A 14,417-nucleotide genomic window follows, 5' to 3' on the forward strand; every position below is an offset into this window, starting at 1 on the left:
CGATATATTCAATTCACATGTATTTGTATAGCTCATTTTACAATAAATATAGTTTCAAAGCAGCTTTACAGAAAGTGCCTACATTACAATAAAGTGATCCATCAGAGCTGACTGTGTCCAAGTATTTCAGAAATGTACATCATCATGCAGTTAGCTAACAATGATTTGAAACAGTGTATTCATTTAAAGCAGAAACATACTTCCCCTGATATAAACAGGAGTGCAGATTGATCTGTTGTACTTGGTAAAAATGTGGAATATCTAAATTGATTCAAAAATTATTTTTGTAAAACGTCTCTCTCTTTAATGTGGCCTCTTAAATTCTCTCTCTCTCTCTCTCTCTCTCTCTCTCTCTCTCTCTCTCTCTCTCTCTCTCTCTCTCGCTCTCTCTCTCTCTCTCTCTCTCTCTCTCTCTCTCGACCATTAATCATCTCCAACAGACAACAATTTAGGCCAGTTTTACCTTTATGTATGATTCCAAACCTGCTATATTTGAATCTGTTTGTATACAGTATACATTATATGTATGTGTGTGTGTGTATAAATACACACAATGTATACTGTATATACAAACAGATTCAAACATAGCAGGCAATTGTTGTCTGTTGGAGATGATTAATGGTCATGTGTTCAAATTCCAAAGGCGTTTATTGTTTCCCGTAGTTGTATCCCCTCTAATTCATCTATGTGACCATCATGGGATGGAGTTTAATGAAGTTCTATGAAGATATGCTGTAACTCCCCCATGTGGCCACAGCGAAACAACTTTAATGGCAAGAGCATTTCTACCTTTCCTGGTCCAGGATTTATGTATTTTAAAAAGGGCATTTCATGGAAAGAAAGAAAGAAAGAAAGAAAGAAAGAAAGAAAGAAAGAAAGAAAGAAAGAAAGAAAGAAAGAAAGAAAGAAAGAAAGAAAGAAAGAAAGAAAGAAAGAAAGAAAGAAAGAAAGAAAGTTCAAACTGTTTCTATGCATTTATTTTGGATAGATAGATAGATAGATAGATAGATAGATAGATAGATAGATAGATAGATAGATAGATAGATAGATAGATAGATAGATAGATAGATAGATAGATAGATGCCTATGCATGAATTTCACCCATACAAAAAAAAATCGTATATATAGATATGGATCGATGCATCGATATAACGTCTAACGATACGATGCATCGATTCCACACTTAAAATATCGATATACACCTTAGATAGATAGATAGATAGATAGATAGATAGATAGATAGATAGATAGATAGATAGATAGATAGATAGATAGATAGATAGATAGATAGATAGATAGATAGATAGATGCCTATGCATGAATTTCACCCACACAAAAAAAATCGTAGTTACTCCAAAATGTGATGATGTAATAATAAATAATAAGTAGGTGTGTCCAAACATCTGACTGGTAGTGTACATATATACTTATAATAATTCTGAATACTATGCATGAAATAAGTGGTTTATCAAGTAATTTAATCGTTACAGCACGGACCAGCCACGTGGTAAATGTTTAACCTTACAATTGTAGAGGACCTTTACCATGGGGTTGACTTAAGGTGAGTCATGTAACATGCTGGTTGATCCACGGTCTGGAACAAAGAAGACAGACAGCTCTATCAGCCTATTAGAAGGAAAGGCGCATCCTCGACGTAAGAGACGGCCAATAATAACTCGCAAAGAGTGAGATGGGCGTGGCCAACAGTCTTGTTTGTCACGCAAACTTGCATTTCATTAGAGAGGCGTGAGGGCATGAAGCTAACGCACGAAGATAAAAGTAAGATTCATTTAACCATAAGAACACGATAATCAATTTAGCTGTTATAAAATAGCGTGTATGATATACTGTTAAAACATTCGAGTTGTTTTTGTTGATTTCATCATAGTTTGCCCGTGGTGGCATGTCGAGAAGGCTTGGCTAGCTAACGTTAGTCAGTTGATCTGTTTTTGCAGTCGTTCGCAAATGTCAAACTGTTTGTTTATCCAATAAATTACTCTTATAGCGTTTATAATATGAGATGAAAATAAGAAAAAATTGTTTATTTTGCTCGTGCATTTCAGCTGTCGTTACCTAGATTGCAAGATAATAGATATTGCATGTCCACTTGACATTGGGGTTGCACATGTTATCTGAGCCCTAGCACCACATGGGAACTAATTTGTATAGTAAATCATTGCTTTTTAGCTAATTCAGGGCGCTTTAAAGTGCACTCTTAAGTCGAATTCTAGATATAATCGGGTCGTGGTTCTAGAATGTTCTCCTCCGTCCAGCATCGCCCTGTGTGTAACATGGGGGCCAGAGCTGTCCGACTGCAACGCTTTAGCACTTTCAATCAAACTGGTGCGATAAATAGTAAATCGTGGAGTCTCTCGTGGCTGGGTGAGCGCGCGGGCCTGCTGATGTCATGGCTCCAAAAAGCAGGAAGGGGAACGAACAAACTGGCCTCCGACAAGAAGAAGAAGGAGAGACTGTTGTCTATATTCGCCAGCCACTGTAGTTTTGTGACAGGCCAGAGGCTGAGACGGGCTCTTCAGATAGGAGAGCTGTACTCAAACCTGTACTCGGAGAGAAGCAGGTGGACGCTCGTGGGCAGCATATGGCGGCGCTTGCAGAGCAAACACGCTCCCGCGGGGAAGCTCATCGCGGCACTGGCTGGAGTCTTCATGTGGGAAGAAGAGAAGATCCGAGATGATGAGCTGAGAAGGTACTTTCCTCACTTCTGGATTGTTTTATGTGACATCAAGGTGCTTTATGTAATATGAGAAATGCGACACATAATGTCTTCCCATTATTTGACATTCGCACTCATTAAAGGTAGGGTATGAGATTCCGGACAGGCTAGCAATAACAAGTTAGCTTTGAAAGCATAAGGTCCCACTGTCCCTTCAGAGTGTCTCCAAAGCCACGCCTCCTCCAAAGCCACGCCTCCTCCAAAACACGTGAACGCACGCTGCAGCAAAGCATCACGAGACAACAGAGACGGTGTTGAATTACCTCATGTCACAAAGCACAGCACATTACCATAATAATACATGTAAACAACTTACAGAGCTCTTATTGTACCACTTGACTGCTACAAATTAATTTCTGCATTGATATTGTTGGCATAGAAACGCACAAATCTGAGTCTGATGACGTGAATCGCTTCGGGTAGAACAATACAGGTTGCCATCTCGTAATTACAGTTATGACATGGCGTGAACGCAGCATAAGCCCATTTTGGTTCAGGAGGAACTGTAAAAGGCAGAGCCTTATTGAACTCGCTGATGACGTGTGGTGTGATATATGCGTGAGCAGGGTTGGTTTGGAAATACATATGTTGACAGGCATGTAGGACATTGTAATGCAATGATTGGATGAACAGTTTTAGGTCCTGTGACTTCCACAGAAGATATATATGTAGTAGTGCTGCACGATTAATCGTATCGCAATCGCAATCGCGATGTCAAGCCTACGCGATTGTATGACGCAAAATGCTGCGATTTTATATTAAATAAACAAATTAGCGCTGTTAACGCACTTATTAATGCAAATGCTTTTAAACCATTCATGCGCGATAAGACATAAAAGAACAAGCTGCCTGTGAATGTCCTCCTGACACACACACACACACACACACACACACACACCGACGCGCGCCAGTATCAAGTTCTCTTTCGCGGTAGAACGAACAACACACATGTATGCCAAAATGAACGCGCTGCCTGTGAAGTGACAGACAGAAAGACTCGCGCTAATATCGTGCGTGCGCACAAAACAGCATGACAGAATACAGTTCTCTTTCGAGCTTGAACGAACAATAACACACACAATTATGCCAAAATGTCTTTTTGTCGAGTGTCTTCATAACATAAGAGTATCTTATGATGAACATGAAGAGTTGTGATGACTCGTGAAAGAATGAGGCGCGTGTGAGATCCGAGTCTCTGACAGCGGCTGGTCTTAAAGGGACAGTACAGTAGCCACTAATGACATCTGTCGCTAAAGTTATTCTTTTTTTCTTTTTTCTTCTTCTTCTTATTTTTCTTTACCCCTGACATGTATGGTTATATGTACTCTTGTATGTAAATTATGTTTTGTTCTTGTTAAAATGCAATAAAAAAAAATAAAAAAATCTGTCGCTAAAGTTAATCAAAGAACAAAGGGAACAGAGAAAAACACTCACTGCTCTTGACTAAAGAACTTTTTTCTTTAGGCTGATTATCACTAATCTGTGTGTGCATTTATTTTCCTTGAGAACCAAGCAAGTTGACTCATGAAACCATTTGTTTATTATATCGCATATCGCAATCGTAATCGCAATATTGACCTCAATTATCGCAATATGACATTTTCCCCAAATCGTGCAGCCCTAATATGTAGGTCTACATGTTTTAGTGTTTAGATCACTTCTATTATTGATTGCTATCAGAATGTGAAGAGAAGTTTAGTTTCAGTATAACTTCAAGTTTTTATAAAACAAATTGCCTACCCTACCTTTAAGCCAGTGATCTCAAACTCAATTCCTGGAGGGCCACAGCTCTGCACAGTTTTGCTCCAACCCTAATCAAACACACCTGATCCAGCTAATCAAGTCTTCAGGATTACTAGAAACTTCCTTGCAGGTGTGAGTTGGAGCTGAACTGTGCAGAGCTGTGGCCCTTCAGGAATTGAGTTTGAGACCACTGCTTTAAGCTATCTTACGTGTCTATTATCAACCGTGCCTTAGCTTTGTAAGAAGCAAAATAGCGACAGTGGAGCAGACCACCGTGTACTGACATCGGATTGGCTGTGGGGATTATGAGGGTGTGGTTTTGGTGAGGGGAGAGGCACAGTTTAGCAAAATGTCATATTTGAACACATTTTCCATCTTTTCATGTTCTTATATTTAAAGCAACTTGTGTGATCCTGTGCTTTAGGTGTGCATGGGAGCTGCAGGCCATGGAGTCGGTGCGGAGCCAGAATGTGACCCCAGATACAGCCTCGTATGTGGATCCAGGCTGGGAGGTGGTCATGGAGAAGAAAAACTTCAGAGTTTGGAGGAGACCTATCCAGGGTAGCCATCTTTTTGAATACAGAGGTACGTTTTAAATGGTAACATTTCATATATTTGTTGTCTCATTACTTTTATTACATTAGATTTTTGTTAATTAATGTGTGTTTTGAATATGTTTGTGAATAGGATATTTCTACAAGGGCGTGTGCACCTTTAAAAACTTTAATATTTAAATGATAATCATTTGTCTAATACTATTCAACTAATCTATTTACACCTTTACAGTGTTTGGTTCATATACAGACGTCACCCCCCGGCAGTTCTTCAATGTTCAGGTACTAAATAATTGAATTAATATTAAGCTTGTGCAGTTTATTTCATTATTCCAGCTGGACAAAAACTACTTTTGGGTTTGTCTTGTGTGATTGTGCGCCTCAGGATTGCTCAGCCTTTCCATAGCCTAAAGCCAAAAGTATACTTCGCTTCTTGCGTGTGCACTAGGTTATGCGCGTGACGTGACTTTTGGCATCAGCACAGTATTCGTGCACCATGTGTGCAGCCATTCACATACGCGTAAAGAACGAAGTATACTTTGGGCTTTACACGTTTCAGGCATCACCTGCCTTGCACTCTTGTTATCTATGATGACATTTCTAGTTGCGTGCATGTGGTTGGAATTTGAATGTTATATTTAGACTCCCAAATATTTCCCTTCACACCAGTTGGACACAGAGTACAGAAAGAAGTGGGACGCACTGGTTATCAAACTGGAAGTGGTGGACAGGGATGTCAACACTGGCACCGAGGTCGTTCACTGGGCGACACATTTTCCAGTAAGCTATGAATCCAGTTCTCTGCTGCGTTCTGTCATAAGACATTTTGCAATGGAAAGTGAGTCGGCCTGAGTTGAATTAAAGGAAGTGTAATCTAGTACTAGTTGACAGAAGATTTAAAAGCCTTTAATCCTAATCTTCTTTGTGCTTGTGAATTCGTTGATGAAGGAAGTTGCTTGGATGATTCAAACTTCAAAATCATAATAGGTTGACTACTTTAAGTGTGACCAAGCATACAGAAATTATTTAAGTGCAAGGACTTGTGGGTATTCACAAGTTAACAACAGCCTTGATTGTGTAGTTAATCTGAGTTATTAAAATTAGTATTTTAAGTATTTATTACATTACAATTAATTCACATATTTGAGTTATAGATTCAATATCAGTAGTGCTCACAGTGTAACTTGATTAAAATGACAAGAATAACAAATATATTAGTTGTTTTAAGGGTCGTTTACAAGACACCGTTTTTTTTAACAAAGTCCGTTACTGTCTCCGTGTAAACTACAAAAACGTGAATTTGTGAAAACGGTGACGTTATGCGCATGCATATCACGTGTTCAGTCTATAGGCGCGAAGTGTTTCTTTATAAAGTGACTTCGCCATCTACTGGCCTGGCATGAATAATACAACCTTTTTAGCCGTTTTCGCGTATCCGTGTGAACGGGGATCATTTTGACAGCTTTGTCGTCTGTACATGAAAAACGCAATAGAAAAAGCTTTTCCGTTTTTAATACATCGTTGTCATGTAAACGTACCCGTAAGCTTCATTTTTTTAATTTGATGTATCTGTTAGTATTTACATTGTTGTTTATTAGTTAATAATGTTATTACTTGTTGACCTTTCATGTGCAGTATCCTATGTACTCCAGAGACTACGTCTATGTGCGCCGATATCACATCGATGTGGAGAACAACTTAATGATGTTAGTCTCCAGGTAAGTGTTATTGCCATGTTTTAAAGGCATATTTAGTAATTTTTGAATGAGTGTTTATTGGTTTAAGTGTGTCCCTTACATTAAGTTTGCCTTTTTTCTCCACTTAGAGCGGTTAAACACCCCATTGTCCCAGAGACCCAGGAATTTGTCCGAGTGCACTCTTACCAGTCTAAGTTGGTCATCCGCCCACACAGGTCATTTGATGAGGTGAGAACAGGGAGGCTCCTGTGTGTCAGTCTGTCTGTGGTTGGTCTTAGTATGCCTTAGTCTTAAGTTAATTATGTTGTCTTAACAGAATGGCTTTGACTACCTGCTGACCTACAGCGACGATCCCCAGACGGTCTTCCCTCGCTACTGCGTCAGCTGGATGGTGTCTAGCGGTGAGCCGTCTGTCTTATGCACTCTCACTGTTCTGAAATGTGCGCTCCTATTTGGGCATTAAATATAACTAGAGTTTTTTTTTTTAATGGGTTGTATCCAGGGTCCAAAATTACCTTTTTGCCACACTTTATTTAGCAAGGGCGCATTAAATTGATAAAAAGTGACAGTAAAGACTTGTAATGTCAAACAAATGCTGTTCTTTTAAACTTCTATTCTTCAAAGAAACAATATATCGCTGTTTCTGCAAAAATATTAAGATGATAATAAGAATTGTTCTTGAGCAGCAAATCAGCATATTAGAATGATCTCTGAAGGATCATGTGACGCCGAACACTGGAGTAATGATGATAAAAATCAACTTTGATCACTTGAATAAATAGTATTTTAAAATATATTCTCATAGAAAACTGTTATTCATGTTAGTATCACAGTTTGGAATTTCACAGATGATTTGGTTGCTGTTATGATAGTCGTCCTTGAGTTCTGCAGCTGCTGTTTCTTGACACCTGTTTGCATCGATTTCACTTCCTCTGTCCCACAGGCATGCCAGACTTCCTGGAGAAGCTTCACACCGCTGCTCTCAGAGCTAAAAACATGGACTTCGGTGTCAAAGACTACGTCAGCGTCGTAAAGCCAACCCAACCCACACAAGACCGGCTAGGAGCTGACAACGCTCACACCAGAGGCCCGAGCCAGATCTACGCCTGAGCGTCTGGCTGCAGCGATTGATGTACTGTGGCAAAATGACCTTGATCCGAATATTGTTGTTGTTGTGGGTTCATTAATTGAAGCCACAAAGACATCCAAACCATCTATTCCCAAAATTCATTTATGCCATTTGACCAACTGCACTAGCTGTCAAACTGATCCCTCACTTTTTGTGCTGTTAGTTTACTTCCTCTTTCTGTAGGGCGCATCTATCTGAGATGAGCCAAAATAACGCTGTTATTAATCGTAGACGCTCATACCAAAGCAGGATTTCACTGCGCATTTCTGTATATTACGATCATCAGAATAGATCATCCGTTCGATATGCAGAAAAACAACTGGAGAACAGCGTACACGCCCTGCAAGCTTCAAGTTCAGGAAGTTTTTTTTTTTCTCTATCTCTTTTTGTGGTTCTTTTCTCCAGCTTATACTGTGGTGAACTGCTCTCGGCAGATCTGGATTGACTCCCCATCGTCCTCATTTACTGTGTTGAATGTTCATTGCCAGTAAAACCCAAACAGCCTTCATAGGATCACCAAAACCTGCTCTGGAAACAAAAGAGAGGCGTGTCTTATGTGAACCGCAACATCCTCACGAACCGGCTGGACTTCCTCCTGCGCTCTACAGGGCTGTTTGGAGTCTAAAGCATCTTTTGTACTCTGAACTCCAGCAAATGAGGATGCTATGAGAGACAGTTATGCTGACGGAATCCATATTGTAATGAAAGTGGAAGGGCAGGCTGCATGCAAACTCACTGCAGGATGGATTTTGTGCAAGTGCAAAGAATAATGGGATTTTTTGTGTGTGTGTTTGGGAATCCACTTTATTGGGATTGTCTATATTATACATGTTTATACTTAAAAAAAAAAAAAAGGTAAAAAAAAAAAAAATTGGTAGAGTCGAGCTTGGCTTGTTAATGCAGAGTACACACTTTAAACAGAAATGACTTTGAACATCATGAGGAAATACGGTCTCCGTCCTATCGTTTCATACTGATGTTTGTCTTAACGTAGCAGTGAAGCTCCAGATACAGTAGCACGTCAGTTTGCCGTGTGGACAAAAAAGTATGTTAATCGTCTGAGGAAATGCGAAGGTACGTGCACGTTGACTTTTGTTATCCGTTTCTTTTCATGGTTTCTGCAGTGGGACAATTAAAGTGAAAGCAGATCTATTGAATCCCAAGGTGAAATGTTACTTGTTGGATGTGTGCAAAAATATACTCTTGTATGACATCTTCATTTCAATGAAGCACTTGATGGTGACGCTTTCTTGAAACATCAATTTCCTGTGTTGCATATTACGTTACTGGAGTGGTAACTAAACTTGCAGTGGAATTATGTTTCACTTGAAATGTGATTGCTCCCAAATGATACATCCATATACCCAACTGTGACTTTTCGCTTTTGAACATCCATCCTGTTTGCTCATATAATTAATGAAATTGTTAATTCCCTCAGTTGTTTGTATTGTTGTGTTCTTGTTTTTTTTTTTAATTCAATCATAATACACTTGTCACGCCAGGTTCATAAAAACCCGCCCTGTTTACATTCTGGTGTGTTTAAGTTAAAAAAAGGCTGCAAAAATACTATTTTTGTCTTTGTTTTGTTTTATTGAAGATCAACTGCTCTGTCATGTATGGTGATCATGGTTTTCAATGATTTTGTTTTGATGTTTAAAACTATTGCTCACAGAGGTCAGTCAAAGGTATGTCTTCTTTTCCTGAGGAATATGCCAGGTTAATAGAAGTTAGGCTCTATTCACATCTATGGCATGTTGTTGAAAACCACAGAAAAAGGCTCTTGTAACTACACTTTTTTTGCTCCTTAATACATACAAATGCGAACTTCCCAGTGTCATATATTTTTCTGTTTCCCAAAAGTAACAGTGTTAATTTATTTCCAGGCGATTTGACATGTCTCTACCGGTCATGAATGTGGTTGTTGAGCATGTGTAGTGTTTCATCATGCTATTTCATCATGTTGAAATCTCATTCTCTAGTACACTGAAAAGTGCATTGCTGTGGTGTCTTGAGTCAAAGCACCGGATGTTGTATAAAACAGCTTAACTGAAGTTTAATGCACTTGATAGCATTTTCACTTTCTAATATCTAAACTAAAAGCGTTCTACTGTAATATCAAGTGAAATAGAATGAACGAGTGAGAGGTCTGGAGCATGAGTTAGTTTTTTTGCTCTAATGTGAAAATGAACCACCTAAATCATTAATTGGTGAAAATAAATTAATTTGAATTCATTCTGAGTTTTGTTTCGTTTTTATTGATGTAGACATAGTATCTAGTAATGTGAAATTCAAAATAGTTTACTAAGTGATGTTTTTATAGCTTTTAATCATCAACTTCTGGGTAAACAGCAGACTAATGTTAGTCCAATAACATATTTCATAGACAGATTGTATTAACTACATGTTTATTAGTGGTGTTTGCTAGGGCCAGCATCAGTATTATTATTGCTCATATTGAGGGTTGATCTAAACATCCCTTTACCCTAAATGTGACGGTTGTACCGAAGGATTTTCAGTGCATGATAAAATAGGCAAAAAAAGTTTAACATCATATAGACAAAATTGACCTTTTTTGTTTGTTATTTGACTTTGACCAGTAAGCAGCTACTTGGCATAATCGCAGAGCAAATCCCTGGCTACACCCAGCAGTGTGTCAGCGAGCTTTGCAAACACTACTGCCATTCTCTTGTTATAGTAAATGTAAGTCTAGTTATGCATGGATATGTGTGTTGCTATGCACATCACATCCGGACCACTGACTTCAGCATATATATATATATATATATATATCTGGGCAAAGTACATGGTTGCCATGGTTGTTCTTTAATTATAGCACATTTTCATTGGCTGGAATTCTCTGGTAGCATTTATTGATGGATTGTATCCATATTATGATTGTAATGCATCTTTTTATACCGCTTAACAAATCAGCTAGTGTTCAAAAGCTTCATAAGGTGATATAAACAATGCGCGCTGCTCTCCTGTAGAGGTTGAATCTCAAAGTATTAAATAAAAGATACTTGTGCACAGACGAACAGATGACACAATATCCAAGCAGAGTCCATTACTTTGAAAATGACTGGAGCTGAGCAGTGCAACCGAACATGACCTCTGACGGTAAAACAGAGTGGTTCATTCATCTGGAGACTGACTGTAAATGCTGCTCTCTCTGCAGTGAGCTCCACCCATCATGACCTCCCCGATTTCATCTAAGATTGCATTTACTCCAAGACTTACATTACTAAAGCCTTTTTGCCCAGATTGTTTCAATATTGAAAACGGTGGCTGACGTGCCAAATTTATCCAAACATATTTTTAGGATGAATGGGGATGCAGCTAGAGTTTGGCAGTGCAATTGTCTTTTTAATACCTTATTTTCAAACAAATTGTAAAATTGAAATAAAAGCCGGGGTTGGGCATGTGTCCCGCGGTATGTCTATATGATTACGGCTCATATTTTGTAAAAGGAAATGGAAAAGACATAAAGAGAGAAAAATGTCACGCCATGGTATCAGCTTTGTTGAGGAAGTGCTGGTTGGCAACAGAACTAACACTATTTTGACCACAGTGTCACGATTTCCATTTTTCTAGCTATAATGATCATGTCACACTTAACAAACAAAACAACACAAGGGATTTTATTCTTTAAAACACTCTTGTTTAGGACAAGAACATTACACTTCAACAGACTGTTGAAAATGAACAAAAAGTACGAAGAAAAACATGGAAGAAAGTGCACACAAGTCTCCAAAGTGCTTGGCACAACCATGGACAGAAAGGGAACTGCATGGTTAGATCAAGCACAATGGTGTCCTGGGCAAAGTCGTAAAGTCAGTAGAAACTCGTCCAGGTTCTGGATCTGTTACAAAAGACAAGACAGAATGGTCCATGGACATTAAAATGCTGTTCAAAATCATGCAGATTACAATAAAGGATGTCTGGGAACAGATCAAGGCTCCAAGTCAAGGTGGAACCGCAAACTCATGGATCACTGGTTGAAGGTAATTCAAAAAGACCATCAAAAGTTGTCATCAAGAGTCTTCTTCGGCCATCCTTCGATGTTGTATCTATTTTAATAAGGATTGTATTCAGGTTTCCAAAAACTGGAAGACACATGAAATCGAGAAGAGCAGTATCCTAGAGTTGTTGCAGGTGATGACCGAGAAACTGTGTCCCACACAGTGGGAGAATTGTCGAAAAGGTGTTCGTGATAGACTGCGACTAGGGATGTCTGCAAAATTAAAAAAAGAAAAGATTAGTCATAGGTCACGTTCTCACTGCAGAGATTCGTAGGCACCGCCCTTCCTGCGCAAAAACTGCGTCAAACCCCACCCTCTCCGAAAATCGTACACGTCCCTACTACCGATGCCTGATGACCAGTCGACAAAACTGTCAATTTTCTAAAATTTCAGTAAAATAGTGACATGGACCTCAGGAGAGCTCCAGAAAGGGGGTTAACAAACGAGAGTGGTTTGGTAATTAAATGAGTTTGCTGTCATTCAATTCTTCAGAGGTTTTCAGAAAATCTATAGAAATAGAGTTTGTTGGAGTAACGGTTGTCTTGTTAAGGGACATCAGTAACTCCCCAGCTTCTTGACTTGCCCAAATTGACTGCTCTAGGGGGCAAATAAGAATAAACTACTAATGTCGCTTTCTTTCACAGCATGCCAATGCCACCTATCCCACAGCAATTGGACCTTAGGTCTAATTCTGAACTTGATTCTACAAAATCTCTTGTGGTAAGGTTTCCTAAGGTATCCCGGAGTATCCCTACAAAAGACCTGCCTAGATTCTGCCCATCTTTCAGGGTGGTAATCATATTACCCTCTTACTTGCCATGCCCCATGGGACATTTTAGTGGGAATGGGAGGGATGGGTGCACTAATCAACTCTAAATGTCGGACAACTGAACCACTTAGCAAGATGAAATGGAAAGAAACAAACATTTTCAAGGATGATGGTTTGGGATGGTGGTGGAGAATGGAGGGTGAGGATCAGAAAGAACAGTTGATAAAGAATGAATGGATGAAGACATTGTCTACGCCTATATTCTTTGACAAATTTCATGGTACGTTTGGTGTCTCACTGACCCTTGAGTCTATCCTATGAGCGTGTTACAAATTTAAAGCAAACACTCCTTCTTACCTAGTTGGTTCAGAAGCGTATTTCGTCCCCCTCTCTTGCGCAAGGAAATATGTTACCTTGAAGAGGACTTGTCCAAAAGGCTCAAAACAAATTCCTAGAGTGCACTAAAACTGTTCTAAGGATTTGTCAGAGCAGCTCTGTGAGAAGAAAAGAAGGAACGGTTAAGACATTCAACAACTTGGTGCATAAAGGACTCTCACCTCAATCTTGCAGAAGACCATCTACAAGAGGTCTTGTAGAGGATCTTCCAACAGGTTCCCAGAGAGAGAATCTTCATGCAGAGACCAATGCCTCTTGCTCTCGACTCATCGGCGACCAAGATCAGCTGAGGGCGAGAAGGAGCTGCTGTTCTGAGCTGGGCGTCTGGACTGGACCTGTTAGCCAGACTGAAGGCAAATTGTCCAGGATGTCTCTCCTCCAACACCCCCATACTCCGCCCCTCCCTCCGCCTTGCGGGGGGGTGGTGACACAATATCACCCAGGATAGGTGGGTTGCCGAGGAGAAGTTGGGTGGTGTGGGCCAGGGTATGTGTCATTGGGAGGGGGGTAGAGGGTCCAGTTCCGCAATTCATAAATATTAATACAGAGTCCTCCCTCTTGAGGAGGGGGCAAATTCTTTAATTTTGTTAGAGGGGGAAGCGCTTTATTCACTTAATGGCTTTTATTAGTGCCCGGACTTCAACTCTTTCATTAGCTAAAGTGCTGCTATAATTTACAGGGGAAAGTGCAGCAGGGGGAGATGGGTGGGGGAAGGGTGGAGCTTGATGGGTGAGCACTGGCTCCTCTGCCATTGGCGTACGTCCCTACCATCTTAAAAAATAAACTCGGATCAATGCCTGAATATGCCTCCATTTCATCTCCATGAACCCAATAACCCTACCAGAAGAAACGAACGCCAGACTAAAGCGTTTGCTGATGGTGCGCTTTAAGTTCTCAATGATAACATACTGCACCTTTCAATTACGCTTTCTTTGAGAAAATTATTTATTGTACTGTCCGCATTAGCTATTGTTTTGTGAATAGGGTGACTGGTATGAGGCTTTTTAATCAATCATTTTGAATGGAAAAAGACCAGACCTGAATAATTTTGGTGTACACACAATTTTCAAAAACAAGAAAACCAACGAAGCATTCAAGTGCATCCCCATTTCCTAGATATTCTGAAAAGGCAGATCATTTTGCTGTTTAATCTCAACTGATGTGAGAAACGATTTTGCACTGGCACAGCTTAAAGCAGACCACCCAATAACTAAATAGAAACTGCAGTGTGAAATATATGTAAAAGTCTGTAGTCATCACAAGAGGGCCTTCTATAGGGATACCACACATTTTTATAAATGAATGTGTTGTTTGTGATTAGTGAATAAGCATTGTAAGAAATTGTTCTATAGATCTTCTTACAAACACTCACAATG

General features: G+C 39.6%; 1 protein-coding gene across 1 annotated transcript; it reads left to right on the top strand.

Annotated features, from left to right (window-relative positions):
• The first annotated feature begins 1,715 nt into the window (after positions 1-1,715).
• Positions 1,716-10,089, top strand: stard7 (StAR related lipid transfer domain containing 7). The gene is made up of 8 exons (XM_079862047.1): positions 1,716-2,707; positions 4,902-5,062; positions 5,264-5,313; positions 5,701-5,811; positions 6,667-6,749; positions 6,857-6,956; positions 7,045-7,129; positions 7,672-10,089. The coding sequence occupies exons 1-8, from the start codon at positions 2,256-2,258 to the stop codon at positions 7,836-7,838; spliced, it is 1,209 nt and encodes a 402-aa protein (XP_079718173.1). The 5' UTR covers positions 1,716-2,255; the 3' UTR covers positions 7,839-10,089.
• Positions 10,090-14,417: the final 4,328 nt, after the last annotated feature.

This window comes from Squalius cephalus, assembly GCF_949319135.1.
Source record: "Squalius cephalus genome assembly, chromosome: 24".
In the NCBI taxonomy this organism is placed as follows: domain Eukaryota; kingdom Metazoa; phylum Chordata; class Actinopteri; order Cypriniformes; family Leuciscidae; genus Squalius; species Squalius cephalus.

Coding starts and splice junctions, on each gene's coding strand:
- stard7 (XM_079862047.1), top strand. CDS start 2,256: ATGTTCTCCTCCGTCCAGCATCGCCCTGTGTGTAACATGGGGGCCAGA. Junction 2,708..4,901: donor CGAGATGATGAGCTGAGAAG/GTACTTTCCTCA, acceptor CCTGTGCTTTAG/GTGTGCATGGGAGCTGCAGG. Junction 6,957..7,044: donor CACACAGGTCATTTGATGAG/GTGAGAACAGGG, acceptor TTGTCTTAACAG/AATGGCTTTGACTACCTGCT.